General features: G+C 41.3%; 1 protein-coding gene across 4 annotated transcripts in view; it reads right to left on the bottom strand.

Moving 5' to 3' along the window:
• Nucleotides 1–11,588: 11,588 nt before the first annotated feature.
• The window catches only part of XPNPEP3 (X-prolyl aminopeptidase 3), a 61,265-nt gene continuing 45,258 nt past the window's right edge, over nucleotides 11,589–27,595 (bottom strand). For all 4 annotated transcript variants that reach the window (XM_019944786.3, XM_073788135.1, XM_073788134.1 and 1 more), the window contains 4 exons: nucleotides 24,905–24,990; nucleotides 18,365–18,545; nucleotides 17,164–17,284; nucleotides 11,589–15,464 (listed from right to left, as the gene is read on the bottom strand). In XM_019944786.3, coding sequence (XP_019800345.2) covers nucleotides 15,298–15,464; nucleotides 17,164–17,284; nucleotides 18,365–18,545; nucleotides 24,905–24,990 — 555 coding nt within the window. In that variant the 3' untranslated portion in view covers nucleotides 11,589–15,297. The remainder of the gene's footprint in view (nucleotides 15,465–17,163; nucleotides 17,285–18,364; nucleotides 18,546–24,904; nucleotides 24,991–27,595) is intronic.

Consider the following 27,595-nt stretch of genomic DNA (forward strand, 5'->3'; position numbering starts at 1 on the left):
TAAGAGGATGAAAAGACAGTTACAGGGTGGGAGAAAGTATTTGCAAAGCAAGTTTACGACAAAGCGCTAGTATCTAGAATATAGAAGGAAATCTTAAAACTCAACAGTCAAAAACCAAACCAATTAGAAAATGGGCAAAAGACAGAAAGAGATATTTTATTGATGGTATATGCAGATGGCAGATAAGCGCATGAAGAGATGCTTAACATCATTAGTCATTAGAGAAATGCAAATTAAAACCACAATGAGAGGACTTTCCTAGTGGCGCAGTGGTTGAGAGTCCGCCTGCCGATGCAGGGGACACGGGTTCGTGCCCCGGTCCGGGAAGATCCCACATGCCGCGGAGCGGCTGGGCCCGTGAGCCATGGCCGCTGAGCCTGCGCATCCGGAGCCTGTGCTCCGCAACAGGAGAGGCCACAGCAGTGAGGGGCCCGCGTACCGCCAAAAAAAAAAAAAAAAAAAAAAAAAAAAAAAAACCACAATGAGATATCACTATACACGTGTCAGAATGGCTAAAATAAAATCTGTGACAACACCAAATTCTGGTGAGAATGCAGAGAAACTGGATCACTCATACACTGCAGGTGGGAATGCAAAACGGTACAGCCACTTGGGAAAACAGTTTGGTAGTATCTTTTTTTTTTTAAAAAATAAATTTATTTATTTATTTTTGGCTGTGTTGGGTGTTGTTGCTGTGCGGGCTTTCTCTAGTTGCGGCGAGCGGGGGCTACTCTTTGCTGCGGTGCACGGGCTTCTCATTGCAGTTGCTTCTCTTTGCAGTTGCTTCTCTTGTTGCAGAGCACGGGCTCTAGGCGCGTGGGCTTCAGTAGTTGTGGCACATGGGCTTCAGTAGTTGTGGCTCTCGGGGTCTAGAGCACAGGCTCAGTAGTTGTGGCGCACGGGCTTTGTTGCTCCACGGCATGTGGGATCTTCCCTGACCAGGGCTCGAACCCGTGTCCCCTGCATCGGCAGGCGGCTTCTCAACCGATACGCCACCAGGGAAGCCCTGGTTGTATCTTTAAAAGGTAAACATGCAACTCCCATACAACCCAGCAGTTGCATTCCTGGGCGTTTTCCTCAGAGAAATGAAGACTTCTGTCCATTTTAACATCCATTCACAAGTTTTAGCAGCTTTATTTACGGTAGCCCCAAACTGGAAGCATCCAGATGTCCTCCAGTGGGTGAATGGTTGAACTGTGGTACCTCTATACCACTCAACCAGAAAAAGGAATGAACTATTGACACACGCAACTACTGGATGACTCTCCAGAGAATTATGCTGAGTGAAAGAAGCCAATCCCACAAGGTTACATACTCAATGATTCTTGAAATGATGAAATTACAGAAATGGAGAACAGATTAGTGCTTGCCAGGGGTTAAGGAGGGAAGGAGGTGGGGGGGAAAGTGGCAGGGGTGGTGGTGGTGGTGTGATGAATTGGGAGATTGGGATTGACATGTATACACCAATATGTGTAAAATGGATGACTAATAAGAACCTGCTGTATAAAAAAATAAATAAATAAAATTCAGAAAAGAAAGGAGGGAAGGAGGTGGGAGGGAAGTGGGTGTGGCCATAAATGGGCAACTTGAGAAAACTCGTGGTGATGGCAATGTTTGGTAGCTATGTCAATATTCTGCTGATGATGTTGTACAAGAGTTTTGCAAGATGCTCCCACTGGAGAAAACTGAGTAAAGGGCATTGAATCTTACTGTATTATTTCTTACAACTTGCAAGTAGAATCTACAATTATCTCAAAATAATCAGCTTAATTAAAAGAAAATGCTAGGCACCATTTTAAACTATAGACAGGACTGAATAACGTAGTATATCTGCCTTCAAGGAACTCATAGTCTATCTCGTGAGGAGTTGAGCATATAGCTGCATTGCTCAAGGTAGATGTACACAGTTTCCAAAGTTTTGGACTTTCCAGAATCCTCTGACCTTGTTTTGGTAGAAATATTGCCTCTTGTTCCCCTTTCTCCTCCCTCACCATCCATTCGATGTGATCAGGACCAGCTACAAGATTTGCAGTGCCCTGTATAAACTGAAAATGCAAAGGTCCTTGTTTAGAAATGATTTAAGAATTTCAAGACGGCAACAGCTGAGCATAAAACATGTGGAGGGCCCTTCTGAACTCAGAGTCTGGTGCATCTGCACAGGTCACACTCTTGTGATGCTGGCTCTGCTTGTGATTCTGGTAAGATTGAAAATCCCCTTCTCACCTCCCTTGGCAGGAGATGGCCCTGAATCACCCAGGAATGGTCATTCATAATATCTCATTGCCCTGGTTACTTCTATTAGAATCCTTCCAGGGAAGTCATATATAATAAAGCAGGGAGAGAGAGAACTCTGTTTCCTCTGGGGTGAGTTATGTATTGAACAAATATTTATTGGGTATCTTCCATGTGTTACACATCAGAGATACAATGGTGAACAAGATGCATATAGACAGTCCTAGCCCTCATGTAGCTTATATGCTACAGGTAGAGGCAGATAACAGCAATGAATTACAGATTGGGTTAAATGCAAAATAAAAGAATAAGTGGAGATGCTGTGAGTAGAATAACCAGGGTGGCCAGATATGTACGATTACTATTCTATAGAGGAGGAAAGTGAAGGTAAGAGAAGGTTAAGCAAATTGTCTTAAGATCAGAGAGCTGGCAAATGGCCAAGGAGAAATTCTAACGCGCGTGTGTCTGACACCAACTGCACCCTGCCAGTCTGGAAAGTACTCACTTACTTCCTATAAAGATGGGAAGTAGCATAGTGTAGTAGAGTTTTTAAGGGCTCAGGTTCTGAGGCATAGCTAAATTCAAATCCTGGCTTGGACAGCTTATTTTAACTCCTGAAAAAGTCTTGCTTTTCTCATTTATAAAACGAGGAGTGATAGGAATTGTTGCTACAGGGATTAAATGAGATACCGCACATGGAATGATCAGCCCAGCACATCATACCTAGTAAGTGTTCAATGAGTTTATAAATCAGTTTCAAGTCCAAAGAACTGAATTCCATCCAGATCTTCTACTTACTCTGTGAAGTTGTGTAAATCACATCCTTAGGGAGCCTATTTTCCTCATCTGTAAAATTAGGAGAATGGAGTGCCTCATGGGGTCATCATAAGCATAAATGAGATCATGTAAGTAAAAGTGCTATCCAAATGGGGCAATTCTATAATAAAACTCATAGGGTATTTTCTCTGACCAGTGGTCCCAATTTCTTCTCAAATTCAGCTCGTCCCTCTGACCTTTGTGCCATCGCTGTAGCTCTAATATGACATGATACTGCATTGTAATTTTTTTTAAAAGGGAGAGGTATTTTTATTTTATTTTTGTTTATTTATTTAATCTTTTGGCTGAGCCACGTGGCATATGGAATCTTAGTTCCCCAACCAGGGATCGAAACTGTGTCCCCTGCAGTGGAAGCCTGGAGTCCTAACCACTGGACGGCCAGGGAAGTCTCTGCATTGTAATTCTTTATAGGCCAGTGTCTCTTAGCAGACTAAGAACTCTTTGAGGGAGGGACTGTGTGTTGCCCCTTCACCTAGCACCTGGCTCAGTTGCAGCTAGGGAAAGTTGAATGAGTATGGACCCTGCCCCTGTGTTCGCACATGGGGCGCTGTGTTCGCTTGGGGACCCCTCACCTAGCAGCTTCGTGTAGCTGCTCCACTCGTGTATTTCCCCCACAGCAAAATTTCAATTGCAGGGAGGCTCTTTCTGTGGCCCAGCAGGACACATCTGCACTGCCTCTCTCTTGTGCCAGTTGTTTGTTTGTGGAGAATACAAAACTACATTTGTTATTAAAAGAAAAGGTCTATAGGGTTCTACGTTGATCCGTTCTATCTTGTTCCCTTTTGCATCGAGGAGCTTAATTATTTGGGATGCATTTTGGTATAAATCACTGCATTCTGTAGTTACGTTGTGCTGATGTGTGCTATTGTGAAAGTCTTGAGGCCAAGATTTACTGTAGAGGGAAAACGGACACTTCATTATCTCAGAAAAAAGAAGGGCATTCAGTCCTTTAGTCAACTGTGTATCCCCACACTCACTATTGAGCTGTCTCCTGGTATGCATCTGTCCTCACCCTTTGCCTAATTCGCTCTGGTCAGGAGCTACACGTGGATAGTCATCCTTGGGCAATACAAAGGCTATCTGCATAATCTTCTCTCAAGCTCAGAATCAACATTTTAAAGTTAAGAATGATCGTGTCATTCAAAGAGTTTGGGGATAATTTGGGGAGGGACAATTTTTTTTTGATTAAAAAAATTTTTATTTAGGCATAATTGACATTATACTAGCTTCAGGTATACAACATAATGATTTGATATTTGTATATATCATGAAATGATCAGCACAATAAGTCTACTTAACATCTGGGATTATAATTTTTTTTTTTTTTTTTTTTGCGGTACGCGGGCCTCTCACTGCTGTGGTCTCCGGACGCGCAGGCTCAGCGGCCATGGCTCACGGGCCTAGCCGCTCTGCAGCATGTGGGATCTTCCCGGACCGGGGCACGAACCCGTGTCCCCTGCATCGGCAGGCGGACTCTCAACCACTGCGCCACCAGGGAAGCCTTGGGATTATAATTTTAATGTTGAATTTTTACTGGCACAATTCATAGAATAAGAAATCATTCTTAGTGCCACCATGCTTTTTTAAAAATTGTTTTCACTTATTTTTTATTGAATTATAATTAACATACGCGATTATATTAGAATCAGGTGTACAACATAGGGATTCAATATTTTTATACATTATGAAATGATTACAGTAAGTCACTGTCACCATACTCACTCCTTACAATATTACTGACTATATTCCCTGTGTATACAGTACATAGTTTGTAACTCTTTTTTTTTAAATTAATTTTTATTGGAGTATAGTTGCTTTATGGGGGACAATTTTTTATAAGTAATATATTGGATGGAGCTGGCTGGGATTGCAGCTAGACTTTTTATATTAATTCCTATGAAAATAATTCCCCCTTTTCTATAACTTGGAGATTTCTTGGAATGTAATCTTAACATAAAATGATACCATTCCATAAAAAAAATTCCAAAGTAAAAGATAAATGAGTTGAGGATTGTTTTTAATCCTCTCCATGTACATATTAAAACAAGTAATTGAAGTCTCTCAGAAAACACCTTTCGGTTGTACATTAGTTTATCAGGGTGTGTTTTGGTTGTCCAGAAATGTTTTAGGTAAATATGATCAAAGTGGTTGCCCAGGATTGGAATCAGATGTAAGATGGATTCTAGATGGTTCAGAACCAAAAGTTGGGAAGAAAATGGAGAAGGAACTCAATCAAGAATATACTCTGGGGGGACTTCCCTGGTGGTGCAGTGGTTAAGAATCCACTTGCCAACGCAGGGGACACGGGTTCGAGCCCTGGTCCGGGAAGATCCCACATGGCACGGAGCAGCTAAGCCCGTGCTCCACAACCACTGAGCCTGCGCTCTAGAGCCCGTGAGCCACAACTACTGACCCCGCGTGCCACAACTACTGAAGCCTGTGTGCCTAGGGCCTGTGCTCTGCAACAAAGAGAAGCCACCACAATGAGAAGCCCATGCACTGCAACGAAGAGTAGCCCCTGCTCGCCACAACTAGCGAAAGCCCACGTGCAGCAACAAAGACCCAATGCAGCCAAAAATAAATAAATAAATAAAATTTTTTTTTTTAAAAAAGAACATATTTTGGGGACTTCCCTGGTAGTCCAGTGGCTAAGACTCTGCGCTCCCAATGCAGGGGTCCCGGGTTCGATCCCTGGTCAGGGAACTAGATCCCACATGCTGCAACTAAGAGTTCGTGTGCTACAACTAAAGACCCCCGCATGCCCACTACTAAAAAAAAAAAAAAAAAAAGATCCCGCATGCCGCAACGAAGATCCTGTGTGCCACAACTAAAACCCGGTGCAGCCAAAATAAATAAATAAATATTAAAAAATAAGAATGTATTTCATTTTCAGTGTGACCTTGTGCAAGTTACAAGGTGTGTTATATCAATTAGCAACTTGATGTAAGACAATAAAATGGCAGAAAAGCTGGTAATTTTTAGAAAGAATGGTATCAAACTTAGTCATTTTGTTGGAAGAAGGTTTATACACTGTGTAACTTAGCTATTTGTACGCTCATAAAAATCACAAAATCTGTTTGCCTTCAGGTCTATTCCTTGCCCTTTCCCTGTGTCGCTTCATGTCATTAGGTGGGGGCGGCCCTGACCTAGAGAGGTCAGCGTCAGCTGGCCTTTGGCTTGGCCAGTGGGATGCACTGGCTGGAGAGGAGAGGATGGTGTAAAAGGACAGTCAGTGGATGTCCCTCCCTCTCTTGGCCTTGGGCGGCATCTCTGGAAGCAGCTGAGTCTGAGATCTCAGCTCCTGTCAGCAGGCAGGCCTTCTGTGGCCCAGCTTCTGCAGTTGACCTGGCTCCTGGTCTAGAGAAACTCCACTTACTTCTGTCCTCCTCCAGCCTGGAGGTAGTGTCTTCCTGTTGTTGCTAATCTTTAGGATGCCTCACCATCCCATCTGGCTGCTCTTTCAGTTCCTGTGAGACCAATTCTGGATGTTACATTTTCTGTTTAAATATTTAGAGTAGCTTGTTTTCCTGACTGGAGTCTGACTGATAACATATGTCCCTAAGCCTTTAGTGGTTAAGTATTATGATAATGAATAATAATCCTTTTGTCACCCTGGTTGGTTTCAGAGTAGTAGTACCTGCTTAGTAGAGAATCTGTTGATTCACTCAAGAAATGTAACTACGAAATGGAGCAACAGGGAACTCCCTGGTGGTCCAGTGGTTAGGACTCCACGCTTTCAGTGCCACGGGCCTGGGTTCAATATCTGGTCAGGGAACTTCCCTGCAGTGGAAGCACAGAGTCTTAACCACTGGACTGCCAGGGAAGTCCTTAATTTAGCATTTTATTAATTCTTATTTTAAATACTTAAATACTGTCAACCTCAGTTTGCCTTTAGCCCTCCTTTTCCCCTTGCCCACAAGCTAATATAGTTGAAAAACTTTAATTGTGGTAAAATATACATAAATGTTACCATTTTAACCATTTTGGGGGGCTTAGCCTCATTTTTTTTTTTTTTTTTTTTTTTTTGCAGTACTCGGGCCTCTCACTGTTGTGACCTCTCCTGTTGCAGAGCACAGGCTCCAGACGTGCAGTCTCAGCGGCCATGGCTCACGGGCCCAGCTGCTCCGTGGCATGTGGGATCCTCCCAGACCGGGGCACGAACCCACGTCCCCTCCATCGGCAGGCGTACTCTCAACCACTGCGCCACCAGGGAAGCCCATTTTAACCATTTTTAAGTGTACAGTTCAGTGACATCAAGCACACTCACATTGTTGTACAACCATCACCACCATTCGTCTCCAGAACTTTATCATTTTCCTGGATTAAAATTGTTCCCCTTGTACAATGACTCCCCTACCCTCCCTCCCCCGGACTCTGGAAACCACTATCATTTCACTTTCTATCTCTATGAATGACTCCTCTGGCACCTCTTATAAGTGGAACCATAGAATATTGGTCCTTTTGTACCTGGCTTATTTCACTTAGCGCAATGTCTTACAGGTTAATCCATGTTGTAGCATGTATCAGAATTTCATTCCATTTTAAAGTTGAATAATATTTCATTGTATGGCTTTGCCCCATTTTTGTTTATCCATTTATCCGTTGGTGGACATTTGGGTTGTTTCCATCTTTTGGCTTTTGTGAATAATGTTGCTGTGAATGTGGGTGTACAAATATCTGTTTGAGTCCCTGCTTTCAATTCTTTTGAGTATATGCTCAGAAGTGGAATTGCTGGATCAAATGATAACTGTTTAATTTTTTGAGGAACAACCATACTCATATTTTTGTCAAAAACTACTCTATCAGGCTTCTGCAGGTGGACTCTGAGCCTGCTCTAACTACTTTATGAAATGTCGAGTACAATTTATTATGCATAGCAATCCCTATAGTAAAGTAGAATCATTCACATATAACATATAGTACACTGCCCAGATTATAATCAGTGCAGGAGTTAGCTATAGTTCATGAGAGATTTTAATCCATGTAACATGAAGATAAGCATAACCAAACACCAATCAATGAAATACTAAATAACTTTTTTCAAGATGACTATTTTTATAAACATTTTTGGTATACCATTGTAGGCTTCCTAATCTCAAGGTTGCTAGGAAAAGAAAGACAGCATTTAGTGGCAACTATCCAGAACCACTGAGCTTTAAAAACTGGAAATTTGAATCAATATTTACGTAGTGCCACACATTTTTATGTCCAAGGTAAGTAAGCTCTAGTCAGCATAATTCTAGATTTTATAATCCTAAATTAAATACCTTAAGTGATGTGCCTTGAAATTAGTATGCTGGGAGATACTGGTCCCTCCTGTCCTTAAGATGGCCAGATGGATGGAGCTTGGAGGAGTCAGAGCCCCCTTACCTGTCACCGTATCACCATGAGCTGTGGACTCACTGAAATATGGCCAAGAGGGTGCTACCACCTGGTCATATTCAGCATGACCACCTGGCCCAGCTCAGCAGCAGGTGTTGAGTATGCTGCTGTTCATCAAAGACAAGGGAGCCATGGAGTCACTGCAGCAGTTGGTGTTTCAGGTGCCAATGCCTAAGTTGCTGCTGGCCAAGGGTGTCATGGGGGTGAAGACTGGGCCAGTGCTCCTTGCAGGTGCAGCTCTTGACAGCCCCGCCCTCTGCTTCACATACATTGGACACCTCTGACCTCTGTGGTCAAAGGTATAGGCAGGATGACTGTTCCAAAAATGCACATACGTTCTGTGAATTATAGCTTAACTTGAAATATTTGATGGAAATGATTTCGATTTGATTGGAAATCCACATTATAAGAAATTTTACATTGGGACTTCACCGGCGGTCCAGTGGTTAAGACTCCACGCTTCCAACGTAGGGGGCGTGGGTTCGATCCCTGGTCAGGGAACAAGGATCCCACATGCCGCCAGGGGAGGCCAAAAAAAAAAAATTTCACATTGCATTTGTCAACGAAAGGAAGTTATTAGAGTCTTTGAAATTTAGTTTCAATTGTAAATTATTGAGATTTAATTCATATACCATAAAATTCCCCTTAAAAGTGTACCAATGTTTTTTAGTATACTTACAGAGTTGTGCAGCCACCACCAATTCCAAAACATTTTCATCACCTAAAAAAGAAAGCATACCTGTAAGCTGTCACTCCATTTCCTCCTGCCTTCAGCCCTTTGCAACCACTAATCTACTTTGTCTCCATGGATGTGCCTATCCTGGACATTTCATGTAAACGGAATCATAAAAAATATGTGCCTTTTGTGCCTGGCTTCTTTCACTTAGAATGTTTTCAAGGTTCTTTCATGTTGTGGCCTGTATCAGTGCTTTGTTCCTTTTTATGGCTGAATATTTCATTGTATGAATAGACCACATTTCATACATTCATCTGCTGATGGATGTACGTTTCATTTATCCATTCATCAGTTCAATTACACATTTTAAAAAATTATTTTATTTTTAAAAAAGATTTATTATTTATTTATTTTATTCATTTTTGGCTGCATTGGTCTTAGTTGTGGCACGCTGTTGTGGTCCGTTGGCTTCTCTCTAGTTGTGGCGCATGGGCTTCTCTCTAGTTGTGGCGCACAGGGTCCAGGGCATGTGGGCTCTAGTTTGTGGCATGCGGGCTCTAGTTGAGGCACGCTGGCTTAGTTGCCCCGCAGTATGTGGGATCTTAGTTCCCTGACCAGGGATTAAACCCGCATCCCCTGCATTGCAAGGCGGATTCTTTACCACTGGACCACCAGGGAAGTCCCCAGTTACACAGTTTTGAATGATCATAAAAATGGTTTTAAATTTCTTGTCACCTACTTGTACAGTTTCTTGTAAATGGTGATTATGAAGAATCTGAAGACAATATCACTACAAAGTTTGGATCAGGAATTGTGTGCAGGTGCTTCAGCCTGTTATCAAAAAGTCATGTTTCCAAAGGAAGCTAAGTCTTTTATTGACATTTTAAAATTTATCTTTTGGAAGTGTTATACAAATTTAAAATTCCTGTAAAACTTTGCACGAATTTGTGGTTATAATTATATAAAGGGTATGTAATTAATTTTCTTCTCTAAGTAAGATGTACACATTTCTAAGTCCCCTTAAGTTTGTTCCATTGTGCCATATAAAAAATATCTTTTTATGTGTTCCAGGATGTGAAAAATGTTGGAGAGCTGGGCTTCCCTGGTGGCTCAGTGGTTGAGAATCCACCTGCTAATGCAGGGGACACGGGTTCGAGCCCTGGTCTGGGAAGATCCCACATGCCGCGGAGCAACTAGGCCTGTGAGCCACAACTACTGAGCCTGCACGTCTGGAGCCTGTGCTCCGCAACAAGAGAGGAGGCCGTGATAGTGAGAGGCCCGTGCACCACAATGAGGAGTGGCCCCCGCCTGCCACAACTAGAGAAAGCCCTCGCACAGAAACGAAGACCCAACACAGCCGTAAATAAATAAATAAATAAATAAAATTTAAAAATAAATAAATAAATACTCCTGTTCTCTGTTTAAAAAAAAAAAAAAAATGTTGGAGAGCACATCTTAGAGAGCCCCAGATTTTAAAGAGGATTCCTAATAGTAAGAGATGCTTGGGGACTTCCGCATTGGCGCAGTGGTTAAGAATCTGCCTGCCAATGCAGGGGACACGGGTTCAAGCCCTGATCCGGGAAGATCCCACATGCCACGGAGCAACTAAGCCCCTGCGCCACAACTACTGGCCTGCGCTCTAGAGCCCGTGAGCCACAACTACTGAGTCCGTGAGCCGCAACTACTGAAGCCCATGCGCCTAGAGCCCGTGCTCCACAACGAGAAGCCACCGCAGTGAGAAGCCCGCACACCGCAACGAAGAGTCGCCCCCGTTCGCCGCAACTAGAGAAAGCCAGCGCGCAGCAACGAAGACCCAACACAGCCAAACAAACAAATAAATAAAGAGATGCTTACACTTAGGATTCTTTATATGGCTTGCTGAGAAAGTTTACATATTTAAAATTTTGCAAAATTTGCCCTTCATAAAATGCTCATGGCTATAGTGTAATGTCTTGAGTTCTACAGGGGCTGTCTGCAGACCTATGTGTCAGTTTTGTGGAGAGTCAGCCTTTTTTCCCCCAGCTTCCTTGAGCTGTAACTGACAAAACTGTAAGATATTTAAAGTGTACATGGTGATGATTTGACACACGTATACATTGTGAAAAGATGTCCCTCATCTAGTTAATTAACACATCCGTCAACTCATATATTTATCATCTTTTTTTTTTTTTTGGTGAGAACATTTAAGTTCTATTCTCTTAGCAAATTTCAATTATAAAATACAATGTTATCAAGTATATTCACCATGTTAATACGTTTGATCCTAGAGTCAATCTAATCCATTGGTTTTCCCCCTTCTATGACTGCTAAGATTATCTCGTTTGCTATCATGATTTTGTGACAGTAGTTAATGAATACTCTGTAAAATAAAATACTTTGTAAAACAAACTGTTGTCACATTTAAAGCTATAAACTCTAGATTTGAAAATAACACACACATACATGTACAAACCAAACACTCTTACATCGTTTTATAGTTTATTTTTAAAATGACAGTAACAAATGGTCTTCCCTTGTTGGGAAATGACATATCTACTTTCAGTCAATAGGGCCTTAAAAAGTAACAGCATTTTGTCCAAATTGAACTTATATAATTGCACAAAAGTCATACAAAGCATTAAGAAATGCTCACAAAGACTGCAGTTCTCTCAGCTTCTCATGAAGCACACCCCAGGAGGCCTTGGTTTCAGTGGGGATCCCTGATCTGAATAATACTGATGCTTACCCCAAGTTCCTCAGTGACACATAGGCAGAGGTGAAAGAAGCCAGGAAGGCAAACGTGCTTTGTGACAGTGGAATTCTGCTCTAGAATTAGGGTTTAATGATGTATTCACCTTCTCATATTAGGATTATTAAACACTTCAGCTTGAAGTATATTTGTCCAGGCTTAAAACTTAACCCTATGAGCTTAAGTTTTGGGATACAGATCCCACTTCAGGAAACTAAAATTAAAAACAAACAAACAAAAACCACACAGTAAAAACCTCTTCCAAGCAAGATCCCTTATGCTGCCACCATCCTGGGCCCTCATTTAGTTTCTAACATACAAACACAAATAAGTTACATTATTATTGATCATATGCCAGTTGAGTGATGGTAGACAGAGTCTCACTCAAATCCCAACTCTTGTTTTACTGACAGCAGTTACTGGAAACACTGTGTTACAAAGGACTCTGGGGTCACAGGTGGAACTGGTGGGACAGCCACTATGCTGTACATGTGATGTGACATGGACACAGGACAGGGAGAGGCAGCACTCATGCATCATATTTGCATTCCTCCTATTATTAACAAAGCTAAGGAGGATGCTGGTTATGTATGTTTTGAAAAACAACAAAGCCCAAGTTTTCTATTTTAATGAGTTACAATGTCTTTATCCGGGGATTTAACTTATTTTATGGATCTTAAACCCAATTAAGATATAATGTCTATAGTAGAAGTTTTCCTTTTCTGACCTTACAAAAATTAATAAAAAAGATAACAATATTTTGAAAGAAGACACACAAAGAGAACTTTAAGTCACCATAAGAAGTACCTTCCTAACTTGGGTATGACTATGGGAAGAGGAGAGTTATTATTCTATTTCTACTGCTGTGTTTCAAATAAAAAACACAGTCCCAGTTTAATTACAGAGAAAAATAACAATTCCTGAAATAAAACCATAAAAGTATGCAGCAGAGGCCATCTAAATATACTTTTTTTTTTTTTGCAGTACGCAGGCCTCTCACTGTTGTGGCCTCTCCCGTTGTGGAGCACAGGCTCCGGATGCACAGGCTCAGCAGCCATGGCTCACGGGCCCAGCTGCTCTGCCGCATGTGGGATCTTCCCAGACCGGGGCACGAACCTGTGTCCCCTGCATCGGCAGGCGGACTCTCAACCACTGCGCCACCAGGGAAGCCCTAGATATACTTCTTGCCTTTAGATTATTGTTAATATTTTAGCTGTATCTCTTCAATTCAGGGAGAAAAATTCCAGTGTAACATTTGAAGCATTTTTTAAAAATTAAGGTTTTCATTAGGAGAGCTTGGTGTATATATGAAGTATTTATTATACTGAAACCAGGAGGGAAATGTGGGGCATGTCTGTGGTAAGGCTAAGAATTAATGAGATTCCAGCACTGTGCACAATTATCTGCTCAACCAATCCTGAACAGATCAGACAGTCCCTGAACCGCTGCTCTGAGATGTACACTGTGTCACTTCTTGAAGGTTCTGATAGTCTGATGCAAATGTTAGCTGCTGTGGTTAATCGGGGACTCAAAGGACAATATGCCTGGGTCAGGGACTATAAATCACCAGAAGAATTCCACAACGGCTGTTCTACGTGTGACTTGCAACACCTGTAGAACTTGCCAGGAGTCCAGCTGGAAGAAGTCTGTTTCATGTCCAAGTAGGCTGCTATTCATAAAAGCCGCCTAAGCTTTTAGCTAGAAAGTTGAAGACTACAGAAAATGATTTATAGGAAGAAAAGGAAATTCCTTATTCCAGGATTGTAAGTGAACAAAGGTAACCCAATTCCAGAAAAAGGTTGTTGAGGCCATACAGGCCAAGGGAGTGAGAAGCCGGAGTTGTGGGTTTCTTTTTAGTCCCCTCTTAGAAAGTAACAAGCACAGGACTGAGAAGTTGGAGAGGGGTGAGGAGGGCAGGTGCAGGGATGATGACTCCAGCTGTGCAGCCATCCATTCCCACAGCTGCTGAGCACAGCCAAGCATTTGCGGGTGAGCACTGTCAGGACACAATTTGTATCACTTTGGTCGCTAACATTATCTTTGTCTCCTGATGAAGTCACTGCCTGTCTGCTCTGGGCTCTGTACCTTGGGTTTTTCTGACAAGATGGGCAAACTTTTAGCACTGCAAGGAGTGTTAATCTCCTAGCCTGTTCTTCCCTAATGCAAATATTTTCTTAAAATTTTTCGAATTTATGTTCTAATAATCAGCATGTTTTATACATCTTGAGCTCATATGCAGGTTTAAAGGAGGTGAACACACTAGTTCTTAAAGCTTTCCCCTATGATAGGAGCTCCCAAATAACCTATCTGCAGCAGTCTAGCCCTGTTCACTTCACAAACTGAGTATTATATAATTGCATCCAACACTGTGTTGAGGGAAACATGAGTCTTTACCATTGTCCTTCCAGTGCTAACGTCCAAGGAAGGAAAGGATCACAGGGTGTTTACAGGTACTGAGCGGGTTGCATATTTTGTTTTTATTGGCACTAGAGGAAATCACAGAATAATAACTGGGGTGTCTCTCTGAATACAGGGTGCCATTCCTCTGACTTTAATAGGGTAAGTAGAGGATCTGCCCTTGGCCAGGGAAGCAGCTTCAAGGGTGTGCTGAGGGTCAATGCATTAAGAATCTATAAAGAAAGCATGGATGTCTGGGAAAGGAATCAACTTTAGACTGAGAACAGACGGATGGCGGTCTGGATCTACAGCAGACACACATACTTTTCTTTCTCTTTCATTTCCTTCCTTATCAAGAATCTAAACACCTTCCAGGTCCCAGGTAACCAAATAGCAAGAAAGGCTCAAAAATGTTTTGTTCGATAGCTAGTGTTGCTGGAATCTGGACTGTGGCTGAATGGTGTGACTGTAGGACACCAGTGTCCTGAGGGCTCACATGGCTCCGGTAGATACATGGTCTCCTGGATAGGTAGGCAGGTGTTATGGAAGGTATGTACTGGCCACCCACAATCACTGATGGGTTGTTTTCAGTGTAGGGAAAGACCTTGGTGATTGGCTCAAAATATATAAGCATTACACAAAAATCTTATGATATTAGGTAGATCTCAGGAAAAGTGCAGAGGGGAAGGACCTGGAGAGAAGCAGAGAATTTTCTCCATGTGCTAACTGGGATGCGTGGACATATGTAACCAAGATCTTTCTTTACATCTGAAAACTAAACTTGTCTGAGTCATTAATTCTACAGAATTAATGTTACTAAAGTTGCAGTAACATACAATCCCAAAACTCAATTTCCCAGATTTCTAGCTACATAAAACAAGAAAAGACCACATACACAACTACATACACTCATATAGCTGCTGCACTCCCCAGTGGAACACGTGTATAAATGTCCACACAGAGACCCCCAGAAAGCACACGTGCACAGAGGCCAACGTCCACCCTAAGATTTTGAACCTAAGATGCATGTGGGCCACACTGAGGGTCAAGAGGCCCTATTGCATATCTGTTCGATGTCATTCATCTCTTTGGGACAATCTGCAGAAAGGATGAGAGGTGAGTCCTCTGTTACCACTACATCATCCTCAATTCGTACACCAAGACCACGGAACCTCTCAGGGGCGTCTTTGTCATCCTCCGGAATATAAATACCTGAGAAGTAGAAAAAAGAATCAGAACATTCTATTCATAAATGGCAGTAACTGGATGATTTGGGGCAAGTAAGTTAACCTCTATAAAGTTGGGATCCTAACAGTACCTACCTAATAGAAATGTGGAGATTAAATGAGATAATATATATATAAAAATGTCTGGTACATAAATGGTCAGTAAGTGTTGCCTATCATTACTAGAACTATTATTATAGTTATTTTGTATAGTAGACTACAAGATCTATACAACTACAATAATGTTGATCATGATTCTGTCACGTTCTAATGGCTCAAATGGGCCGCTAAAGTTACTTAATTTATGAGTATGTCAATATATGCTGGGACCCAGTAGATTATATAAATGCATTCTTTCTCTGCCTAACAGTTCCGTGGAAAAAGGGCACTTTGCTAAAATAAAGACTTAAGGCATTTTAAAATGTATTTAAAAAACACTTACTTAGATATTATTAGCCTCAACAACCAGAAGCTGCACAAATACTCAAATAAGTCATAAATGTAACTGACGTGTACATGATGTAAAGAGGGAAAAAGGAAGACCTTAATGAACGTTTAAAAAATTCTAAGAAACCAAGGTTCCCTTTCTAATCATGAAGTCAGACAGACACCAGGTCTTTTCATATTAAAGAAACTGTAAACTTCCTTCTCTGTACTCACAGATGCTGTTCTGTGATAAGAATAAAAAGACCAGCAAAGAAAAATGTAGTCGAAGTCTAAGGAAGCATCAACTAGATTGGACTTAACAGTACGTAAGGTCACAGACAGCAACATATGCCCGGACTTAAAGGGTGGCATAAAAGATGTGTCCCAACTATAACTTACATAATTTAGAGGTGAAAACGCTTGAAATCTAAGATTGAGATCTGCTTTCATGACAGAAGCAGCATCGATGTTTAAAACTGACTGGTGGGGCTTCCCTGGTGGCGCAGTGGTTGAGAGTCCGCCTGCCGATGCAGGGGACACGGGTTCGTGCCCCGGTCCGGGAAGATCCCACATGCCACGGAGCGGCTAGGCCCGTGAGCCATGGCCGCTGAGCCTGCGCGGCCGGAGCCTGTGCTCCGCAATGGGAGAGGCCACAACAGTGAGAGGCCCGCGTACCGCAAAAAAAAAAAAAAAAAAAAAGGAAAAACAAAACCTGACTGGTAACATCAATCTTATACTCCACCGTGGCCAGCACTTTTCTACTGAATCCTGCCCAACATCCAGCATCATTCAAGCTGGAGAACCATTAGACTGCCAGCTCTCTCTGAAGCTTAGAAGAAAGGATCTGGATACTAAAAAGTGGAATAATGCAGGCAGTTCAATGCAGAGGAGCTGCAACTGAGAACATGGGGAGTCTGAGTGTCTCTGCAGAAAAGTGCCAGGGGCTTCACAAGTGTCAGCAGCTCACCAAGATGATGGGAAGGACTAGTACAAACTGGCCCTGGCAAAGGCAGGGTTAGAAAAAGATTTCTTTCTTAATATCTACTGATCGAAAGTATTCCCCATCTGTTGTTTATTGGAGAAGTCAAATTAAACAAATTGTGTGATGTGAAATAAAAAAGCTCAAGAAAAAATCTACTGGAGAGATTCATTTTCCTGTCTCTTCTAATTTAATTACATTCGTTCAGGTAAAAATAAAGTGTTCTAACATTAGAATTACATGTCCCAAGGGATCAGAGGTTGCTAGCACCTCCCCTTACCTGGCTCCACTGTGATTACCATGCCAGGCTGCAGAGGGAGGGAGCGGGGCATGTCTGGAGTGTCGTGGACATCCATCCCCAGGTAATGGCCAACATGATGTGGGCAGTATTTTCGAGCAGCCTGGAAAAGATATTACCTCAGTGTTATTAGAGCAATGACCCCTTAAGGGGAAAGTTGGGCATCTATAACGCCATGAGATATGTGTTAACACTGACCCCTGCCCCCAGTTTTGCCACTTGTTTCACCTATCCTTGGGCTAATGCTTAAGAGACTTGAAAACTGCCACCTCTTGTATGCAATTCTGCCAACAGCATTCTAACTAATCCACATTTCTATTCTTACAATTTAATATACTACACACATGCTAACTGGGGTAAGCCCAGTAATGACTACGGCAAATGAAAATCTCTTTTCTTGGGGGAGGGAAGATAATTGTGTTAGAATAGTTCTCTTTTCAATGTTCGCATGTCCCTCTTAGGAAGGCTACTCTGGAGACTCTAAGTATCTCACAGCAACTTGTGGAGTAGGTATGAAACACCATGTAACACAGTAATTATTAGGCATTTACTAGCTTGGATATTTCTATCCGTTGATTAAAGATTTGTTGGCATGAACAGGAGGAATTTATAGCTTTTTTCCTATTGATAAAAGAAACCCTGGCAGCCTAAACTTGGAGCTAAGAGATGCCTTACTGGTCTGTTTCGTTTGACCACCTGGCATGGTCGCATACCATTTAATTTAAAGCTGAGGCTTTAAATTTTTACTGAACACCATCACATTTTGGATGCAGATGAAATTCACTAAACATGGCAACTGAGGATATTGTTAAAAGTCTCAACAATGTTACTGAAGCAAGAAACACCCTCCCCTTCGACCTCTACCTTTTCAAAATCACTACAAAAGAATTAAGAGTTAACCTCTCCTCCGTTTTATGTCCTCTTCCACCCTGTCTGTACCAGACTTCATTTTGTTTTCTGAATTCTGAGCTAGTTACACAGTATGCAATGAACCAGATGTGCTGCCATCTTCTGGTAGAAATAAGTATTGCACCTTTTGCTTTAATCCATGTTCAAAAAAAGTCCCTCTTACTGGTGAAGAATCACCAACACCATTTCTAAAATCTAATTAGTTTTACGTAGGATAAAAACTAAGCAGCATGTCAGGTGTTCTTAAGAAATGGGGTCAAAGGAAGTGAAGTACCTTGAAGGCATTATTTTCCTTAATGTTCTTCATGATCCCCAACTCTTTAAGCTTCTGTCCTATCAGTGTTAGCATCATGCTGTAGATGTTATCCAAGCTTGTTCCAGGGGAGCAGAGGGTCAGACAATCTTTCTGGACTTCTAGAACAGCTTCATAGAGTTCTGCCTGAGGTGCCGTGAACCTGGGGACAGGAAAACCCAAGAACTCGAATTTGGAACTCTCTGATATTGTAAGAAGTTTGCTTCTAAGTTTGATTAGAAAAACTCCAAGGCAATGATGATGGGGCATTGTTGATATTTAGTCAGTACCAGTATATCATTAATGACAGGACCTCAATCATGCCTAGATGCTCAACAGGAAGAGCAATAACCCTTAAAGCTGGGGCAGCAACAACAATCTCTCCTTCAAACGGTCAGCTGACAGACACGGGGTGAGGTTAAAAGATGCACCCAGCCATGAATGCAGTCAGAGGGCCAGATCAGGCTTACTCTTGATCCTCTCCATTTTTTTTTTTAACCATTAAAAAAACACAAACAAAAACCAACCAAACAAAAAAAAAAAACAGAGCCTAAGGATCCACTTATAGGCAAAGCAGATGTCATGGGATAAACTAATCAATACTTTGGCTATGGGACTTCCCTGGTGGTGCAGTGGTTAAGAATCTGCCTGCCAATGCAGGGGAGATGGGTTTGAGCCTGGTCCGCGAAGACCCCACGTGCCGTGGAGCAATTAAACCCACATGCCACAACTACTGAGCCTGCACTCTAGAGCCCGCGAGCCACAACTACTGAGTCCGCCTGCCGCAGCTACTGAAGCCCATGCACCTAGAGCCCGTGCTCCGCAACAAGAGAAGCCACCGCAAATGAGAAGCCCGAGCACTGCAACGAAAACTAGCTCCCGCTTGCCGCAACTAGAGAAAGCCCGCACACAGCAACCTGAAGACCCAACGCAGCCAAAAATAAAGTAAAATAAATTAATTTATAAAACAAGTAAATAAAATGTATTTGTTTTAAAAAAAAAAACTTTGGCTACTAATAACTTACTAGTTTCCAGGTGTCCTTAGTATAATAATTTCTTCATCAGTAATGGGGAAAAATGAGGGAAAAATACCAAGCTCGGGTGGTATATGATATGTGTTTTTAATACATTTTTTAAAAAATTAACTTATTTTTGACTGCGTTGGGTCTTCGTTGCTGCATGCGGGCTTTCTCTAAGTTGCGGCAAATGGGGGCTACTCTTCGCTGTGGTGTGTGGGCTTCTCACTGCGGTGGCTTCTCTTACTGCTGAGCACGGGATCTAGGCGCTTGGGCTCAGTAGTCGTGGCGCACGGGCTTAGTTGCTCTGCGGCATGTGGGATCTTCCCAGACCAGGGCTCGAACCCATGTCCTCTGCATTGGCAGGCAGATTCTTAACCACTGTGCTACCAGGCAAGTCCCTATACATTGTTGATGGAATTGTAAATTAGTACAGCCAGTTAAATCAAAGGCCTTAAAGGTGCTCATAAAATTTAAGTTTGTAATTCTGCTCTAAGAAGCCATCCTGACAAAATATTTGAAATTCAAAAAAAGCTGAATATACAAAAATGTGCACTGTGATTTTAAAAATAATTATAAATGTCCCCTAATAAGAATGGTTAAAGTCAGCAAGGTAATGCTATAATGAAAACCTACACACCCATCTCCCAGGTTCAGCCATTATTAACTGTTATGTTTGTCATTGATGAGTATAAACATGCTCCACCCCATCTCAGTATTACTAAACATCTTTTAACAATTCTTTTTCTAATGTAAGTTTTATATACACTGAAATGTACAAATCTGAGCTCTACAATTCTGACAAATGGATGTGCTGGTGGTGATGAAGCTGGGGACACTGAACCCCTAAATTCTGCTGAGTCATCTTTGCTAGGAGAAGCAGCCCTTCTACCCCAGTCTGAGGAGGCCAACCCTGTTTTGACTGAGAACCTACAGGTTATCTCCCCAGAGGCAGCTGCCTTGGTAGTTGCTTCTAGACCCACAACTAGACGTTACTCCCAGCAGGTCCCAAAAAGTTAGGTACAAAGTGTGACCCATGACGAGATGCACTATAATCCAAAAAGAACTGCACGATTTTTCCTATTTATATAGACAAAAATCTGGGAATATGTATAGAAATGGATGTTCATGTGTGGGCTAATGGTGGAAGGAACATAAAGTTGCATCAGGCTGAATTTATTGATAGGGGTCCACTAAGGAGAGATTCTGGATTCAATGCTGAAGCTTGAGGGCTCAGAAAGGCTCTAACGGTTTATTTGGTTGGTTGGCTGAAACATGGATCAAAAGGTAGCCTGCACTAAATGAATTCAAATACCAGAACTACTTTGCTATGTTGGAGAAAGAATTCTGCCTCAAGACTGCAACATCAGCTTTTGCTTCAGTTTCCAGCCTGCAGTTCTGCCCTCTGAAATTCAGAAATGCCAATCCCCATGATCACATGAGCCAGTTCTTTAAAATCAATTGATCATCAACCAACCTACCTACCTACATATGCATACATACATAATATATCCCACTGGCTGTTTCTCTGGAGAACTGAGATCCAGATCCATATCCCTATGACACAGAACATTGCCATCCCCCTCGTGGAAGTTCCTCATGTCTATTTCTAATCAACACCCCTACCTCGAGAGGGAAACACTGTTCTGATTATTTTCACCTTAGTTTTGCCTATTCTAGCATGTCATATAAATGGAATCAGACAATATGTACGCTTTTGTGTTGAACTTCCTTCATTAAGAATAATGTCCATGGTGTTATTTTGATCAGTAGTTTGTTCCCTGTTTATTGCTGAGTGGTATTCCATTGTATGAATAGTCCACAATTTGTGTATTCATTCTCTTGCTGATGGACATTTAGGTCATTTCCAGTTTTTGGCTACTGTGAATAAAACTGTTATGAATATTCTTGTACAAGTCTTTTTGTTCCTGTTGCACTGCACCACTGCCAACACTTGGTATGGTTGGTCTCTTTAATTTCAACCATTCTAGTGGATGTGTAGAGGTTTAACATGCATTTTCCTCAATGACTAACAATGATGAATGCACATATTTGTTCACATATTATCTCATTATCCTTTTGATATCTGTAGGATTTATTGTGATATCCTCTTTCCTGATCACACAGCTCCAGCAGATTCATGGGAGTAATGTTCTTTAAGTTCCCACCTAACGATCTGTACCCTTTATAGCTGAAAGTTTCTTTTGCTGCAGATAAAATCTTTGGCTCACACTTTTGTTCTCTGAGCATCTTCAATACGTTACGCTATTTTCTTCTTTCATAAAGCCTAGCTTTTGAAAAGTCTGATAACAGTCTAGTTTCCTTTCCTCTTTTTTTCTAAGTCCCCAAAAGAATTTTTCTTTTCCTTGCAGGTTCAGAATTTTACTAGACTATGTCTTGGTGTTGTTTTTTCCTGGGCTGATATTCTCAGGTACGCAGTGTGCTCTTTCTAAGGTAGTTTCAATATTTTTTTTCAGGAAAATTTTAAATTATAGTTTTTAGTATTTGTTCTGTTCCCTTGCTTTGGTTTTCTTCTTCAGGGCTTCCTTCATGTGTATGTTCTAACTCTTTGCCTATTTTTAAAAATTTTTAAAAATTTTTGGCTGTGTTGGGTCTTTGTTGCTGCACACGGGCTTTCTCTAGTTGCAACAAGTGGGGGCTACTCTTCGTTGCGGTGCGTGGGCTTCTCATTTGTGGTGGCTTCTCTTGTTGCAGAGCACGGTCTCTAGGTGTGTGGGCTGCAGTAGTTGTGGCGCTCAGGCTCAGTAGTGTGGCTCGTGGGCTTTAGAGAACAGGCTCAGTAGTTGTGGTGCATGGGCTTGGTTGCTCTGCGGCATGTGGGATCTTCCCGGACCAGGGCTCGAACCCGTGCGCCCTGCATTGGCAGGCAGATTCTTTTTTTTTTTAATTGGTTTGATTTCTTTTTTTTTAAATAAATAAATTTATTTATTTATTTATTTTTGGCTGTGTTGGGTCTTCATTGCTGCACATGGGCTTTCTCTAGTTGCGGGGAGCAGGGGCTACTCTTCTTTGCGGTGCATGGGCTTCTCATTGTGGTGGCTCCTCTTGTTGCGGAGCACGGGCCCTAGAGCGCAGGCTCGGTAGTTGTGGCACACGGGCTTCGTTGCTCCGTGGCATGTGGGATCTTCCCGGACCAGGGCTCGAACCCATGTCCCCTGCATTGGCAGGCGGATTCTTAACCACTGTGCCACCAGGGAAGCCCAGCAGGCAGATTCTTAACCACTGTGCCACCAGGGAAGCCCCTGAAATGATTTTAAATTTATTTCTAATTCTTTTCTGAGTTTGTCACTTCATTACCAAGATTTTCTAATTCTGATATATGTTGTTTTTTCATGTTTTGAATGATTTGCTTTAAAAATTTTTAGCTTGTTTTAAAACAAAAGGGCATTGTTTTGATCTATTTTGTAGTCATGTCTTTCTGGCATGCTTTCATTTCTGTAGGGATGTTATTCTGCTCCTTATTCTCCTTTTGCTTTTAATAACTTTTTATGAGATTTAACCTAGAAGCTTTTTTTTTTTTTGGGCCATGTTGGGCAGCATGCAGGGTCTTAGTTCCCTGACAAGGGATCAAACCTGCACCCCCTACAGTGGAAGCATGGAGTCTTAACCACTGGACCTCCAGAGAAGTCCCCTAGATGCTTTTTTAATTGCTTATTTTATATGAAATTAATTTCCTGTACTTTTAGAATAAGGCAGGATTTATAAAAGATTTAACTTCAGAGTGTAATCTGTTGTTTTGGTGTAGTGGTAAAAAACAAGGCAGCTTGTTTCAGATCTTTCCTTAGTTCTCCCTCACTTTGGTTTTATTTATTTATTTGCTGCACTGCATGGCCCTCGGGATCTTTTCCCCCCGACCAGGGATTGAACCCGGGCCAAGGCAGTGAAAGTGCCAAATCCTAACTACTGGACCGCCAAGGGACTCCCTTTCCCCCCTCTTTGATTTTGATCATCTCATTCTTTCCTCTCTTTAGTTCCTAACCTGCTCAATTTCTGTTCTACTTCTAGCAGTTTACCTTAAGTGTGAGCCCCTGTCTTAGAAGGGAGCCCAGCACCTTCAGACTTTCTTGGGCCACTGGATTGGCAAATCCTTCCCGTTTTCAGCTTCTGTTCTGAAATTGGCTCATTATCCTGACTGAATAGCTGTTGGTTATTTTGGGGTTCTCCTGTTTTCAGGTCTGTCAGTTAGCCTCCCCCACCATTGCTGCTTCCTTCTCCTTCCACACAGATACTGATACCACCCAGGTTTTGTGGTTGTACATAGTATGTTCGTAACTATTCGTATTTTGAGATTTTAAGGATACCCCATTACCTGGTGTTTGGGATACCAGTCACCACCTAGTTGTTCTATTCTTATTTGAAAATTTGGAAAGACTGAAAAACTATTATTTGCTGCCATCTCTCCAGAATCCCTCATTCTTTTTATAGTTTTTGGTTTCTTACTGACATTCTCTATCTGTTCACACATTACACTTATATCTTCCTTTAACTCCTTGAGCACAGCTATTGTTAGCTGCCTTAAAGTCCTCACCTGCTAATTGTAACATTAGGGTTATTTAGGATCTGTTTTTATTGACTATAATTTTATTGATTATGGGTCACATTTTCCTGATTCTTATGTCTAGTGATTTTTTAAAATGAACAGTAGAAGTTATGAATGATACAATGTAGAGATTCTAAAATTCTGTTATGTTCTTCTGAAGAGTGATTTTGTTAACTTGGCTGGATTCAAACTGCAAGCTCTGCTCTTAGTGGGAAGTAACTAAAGTCTCTGCTCAGTCCATTCAAATTCTGGCTGCCAGTATTTTGCTGAGCCTCCTGGGATCTCACCCTAGAATATAATGTAGTGATCAGCCAAGGATTTTGGAATATTTTATATGCAAATTTTGGACCTCACCCTTTTTTGCAGTACCCTCTCTTTCAGGATTTCCCATCTTTCTGGTTCCTTGCTAGTATCTAATTCTGTCCTTTGACACCTCAGGCCAACTAGGCTGTGGCTTCTTGCTGCCCAAGCTGTGTGAATTGGGGAGTTCCCTCAAGCAAAATATACTAACCACTTAGATCTAACCCATTATAGCTCTTCTTTCAAGGACAGACTTATGCTGCTATTTCTACAGGCTTTTAGGAAGCTTTCTAGTGCCTTTAAATACTTGTTTTTAACATCTTGTCCAGATTCTATAATTGTTATCGGAGGGTTAATCTGGCCAAACTATTCTACCATAACCTAAATATTATCTTTGTACTCAGAAAATAAAAACTTAAATTTGTTTTCAAAAAATGTGTGTGCGCACATGTTAACTAGGTGTTTTTAGGTGCCTGATCCTTGATATGATGAATAAAAAACAGTCTTAGAAAATAATCAGGAGCTTTGTAAAGGCAGTTAATGTGTGCTAGAGGGAACTTGTATATTTCTTTAGTTCTTTATTCCAAATATACCCATATTCTAACTCATACTCCTAAGAAGCAGTGGGATCTTTGGAAGCCCTACCTGCCATTGACAGGCCAGGTACGAGTGATGTCACTCACATAGCAAGAAGACTCACAACCTCCATCCAGCAGCACCATTTCCCCATCCTGGAACAAAAGTAAGACAGGTAAAAGTAGGTGACTTAATGACTGTCAGTTCTTTCTTCTTCTAATTTAAACTCTTCATGCCTTTCATTTTATAAAAAACAAAACAAAACAAAAACTCTACTTTAAAGGAGACTAATCTTCTCTGGTTCCTTCTCACAAGAAATAGTGTCTAAGTTTTTCATATGAATTCACACTGGCTCAAGAAAGATGGCACTGTAGAGTGGTTAAGTGCATTGGCTCTGGAACCAAAGTGCTGGAGTTTGAATTACCAGGTGTAAACATTAGCATTTATGATTTATTAACATCATAAATATTACCATTATCACTATTAATTTAAAAAATCCTATATAGGTTGTTATCCAGGGCCTTTATTCAAATATAATGACCCGTAACCATTTAACTTTAGAATATCACTTTCCCTTCTGCTCTCCATCAAAATACATGTGGGGGGAAAACAAACAAACAAACAAACCCCAGACAAAAACCAAACCAAAAAAACCAAAAAACTTTGGGTACATCTCTCTTTTACTACTTGTCATGTTATACTGAAATTTTCTATTTATGCCCTTGAAGACAGGCCATATCTTATTCACATCTAAATAAGCACAGAACTTGGCACATAGTAGAATAATGGTCAAATAATTACATATATAATAATGGCAAGAAGAATCAATGTGGTTTTTGTTTCTGGAAACATGACAGAATAAATTTTAGGTAACAACTAGATCCTGGACAAAAATATATTTTATGAAATGTTGACATTACATCATATAAGAGACATCTTAAAGACTTTTTTTCTTGAATAAAAACAACCCAGAGGGGGTTCCCTGGTGGCGCAGTGGTTGAGAGTCCGCCTGCCGATGCAGGGGACACGGGTTCATGCCCCAGTCCGGGAAGATCCCACATGCCATGGAGTGGCTGGGCCCGTGAGCCATGGCCGCTGAGCCTGCGCGTCCGGAGCCTGTGCTCCGCAATGGGAGAGGCCACAACAGTGAGAGGCCCGCGTGACGCAAAAAAAAAAAAAAAAAGTCAACCCAGAACTGAAACTAGAGCTGAGTAGTGATAAGGTAAGTGTTACAGTATATAGGAAAGAAGGAGTTGCAGAGTGGGGAAGATGAAGTGGAGATTCCTGCATTAACCCAGGACACTCACAGGGGATCATAGGGCCCCAGGTCATTAGGACCCACTTCACTCTGGCAAAAGCATATGCAAATAACATTTAGAGGAAATAGCGCCCAAATTTGGGATTGCATAATTTCCCAAAAATAACAAGCAAATATGAGCTCACAACCAAAGGCTGTCAAGCACACGAGGCAGTAGGTCACTGTGAGTGAGAGTCAGCAGGAACAACAAATACCAAATTTAGATCTTCCAGAATTCCACACAATGGAGTTATGAGATACAGAATTGCTATTATGAAATGTTTAAAGGGATAAAAAATAGAATCACAAAGGATAACAAGCAACAAGAGACAACTGAGAATAACTGTGGATTCGAAGGGAACCAAATGGAAATAAAAACAACTGCTGAAATAAAATACTCAGTGTATGGCTGAAGTAGTAGGTTAGACAAATGAAGAGAAAATTTAGTTTCCTGGAAGACAGACCTACGAAAATCCCCTAGAGTACGACACAGACAGACAAGGCAAATGTAAACATGAAAGAAACATTAGCTATTGAAAACAGAAAAGAGGTTTAACATACATGTAACTGAAGACCTTTAAGGAGTGAACAGAGAGAATGTAGGAGAGATGATATCTGGAGAAATAATGTCTGAGAATTTCCTAGAACTGATGAAGACATGAATCTACAGATTCAGGAAGCAGAGGTATCATAATGAGGACATGTAAAAATAAATTTGTATTTAGATATATAATAAAACTGAGAAATACCAAAGAAAAAGATATCTTAATGCAGCAAAAGCAAAAAGAAATCTCATAAAGGAATGATAATTATTATACTTTAAAATCAGCAACACTGAAAGTCAGAAGAAAGGAGTATAATCTATTAAAATTGATGACTGAAAATAACTGTCAATCTAGGATGGTTTTCCTCAGCACAGCCATCTTTCAAGAATGAGAATGAAATAAAGATGTTTTGGCTAAACAAAAGTAGAAAAAGTTTATCAGCTACACACCTTCATCTAAAGGATGTTCTTCAGGTAGAAGGAAGGTGATCCCAGAAAGGCCATCTAAGATGCAAGAAGGAAAGATCAACATGCAGGTAAATCTAAACAAACTCTGTTAGAAGGGGGCTCTGCTTTGACCTATTCCTGACAGCTAGATGTAGCCGTGGTGAGCTCAGAGGCAGAACCACAGGGCAGCCTGCTGTCTCTGACTAGATCTCTGCCAGATGCCTACCAGCCGGTCCATGACAGAGTCCTTCCAGATGCCCCAGCAGACCTCTGCATTTCTCACGGCTTCTTGATGACCCTGCCCGCTAAGTTGAAAAGTTTCAGATAACTGAAGCCAGACTATGACCTAGAAGTTTTTGACTATTTTCTCTTATTTCTTATTTAGGTCACTTTATCCAACAATGGCAATATGTCTCTCTCCCTGTAAAGCTAGATTTGTGCTTATTCTCTAGTTTTTCAAGGATGAATACTA

Source organism: Tursiops truncatus, chromosome 11 (genome assembly GCF_011762595.2).
Source record: "Tursiops truncatus isolate mTurTru1 chromosome 11, mTurTru1.mat.Y, whole genome shotgun sequence".
NCBI classification, from domain to species: Eukaryota; Metazoa; Chordata; class Mammalia; order Artiodactyla; family Delphinidae; genus Tursiops; species Tursiops truncatus.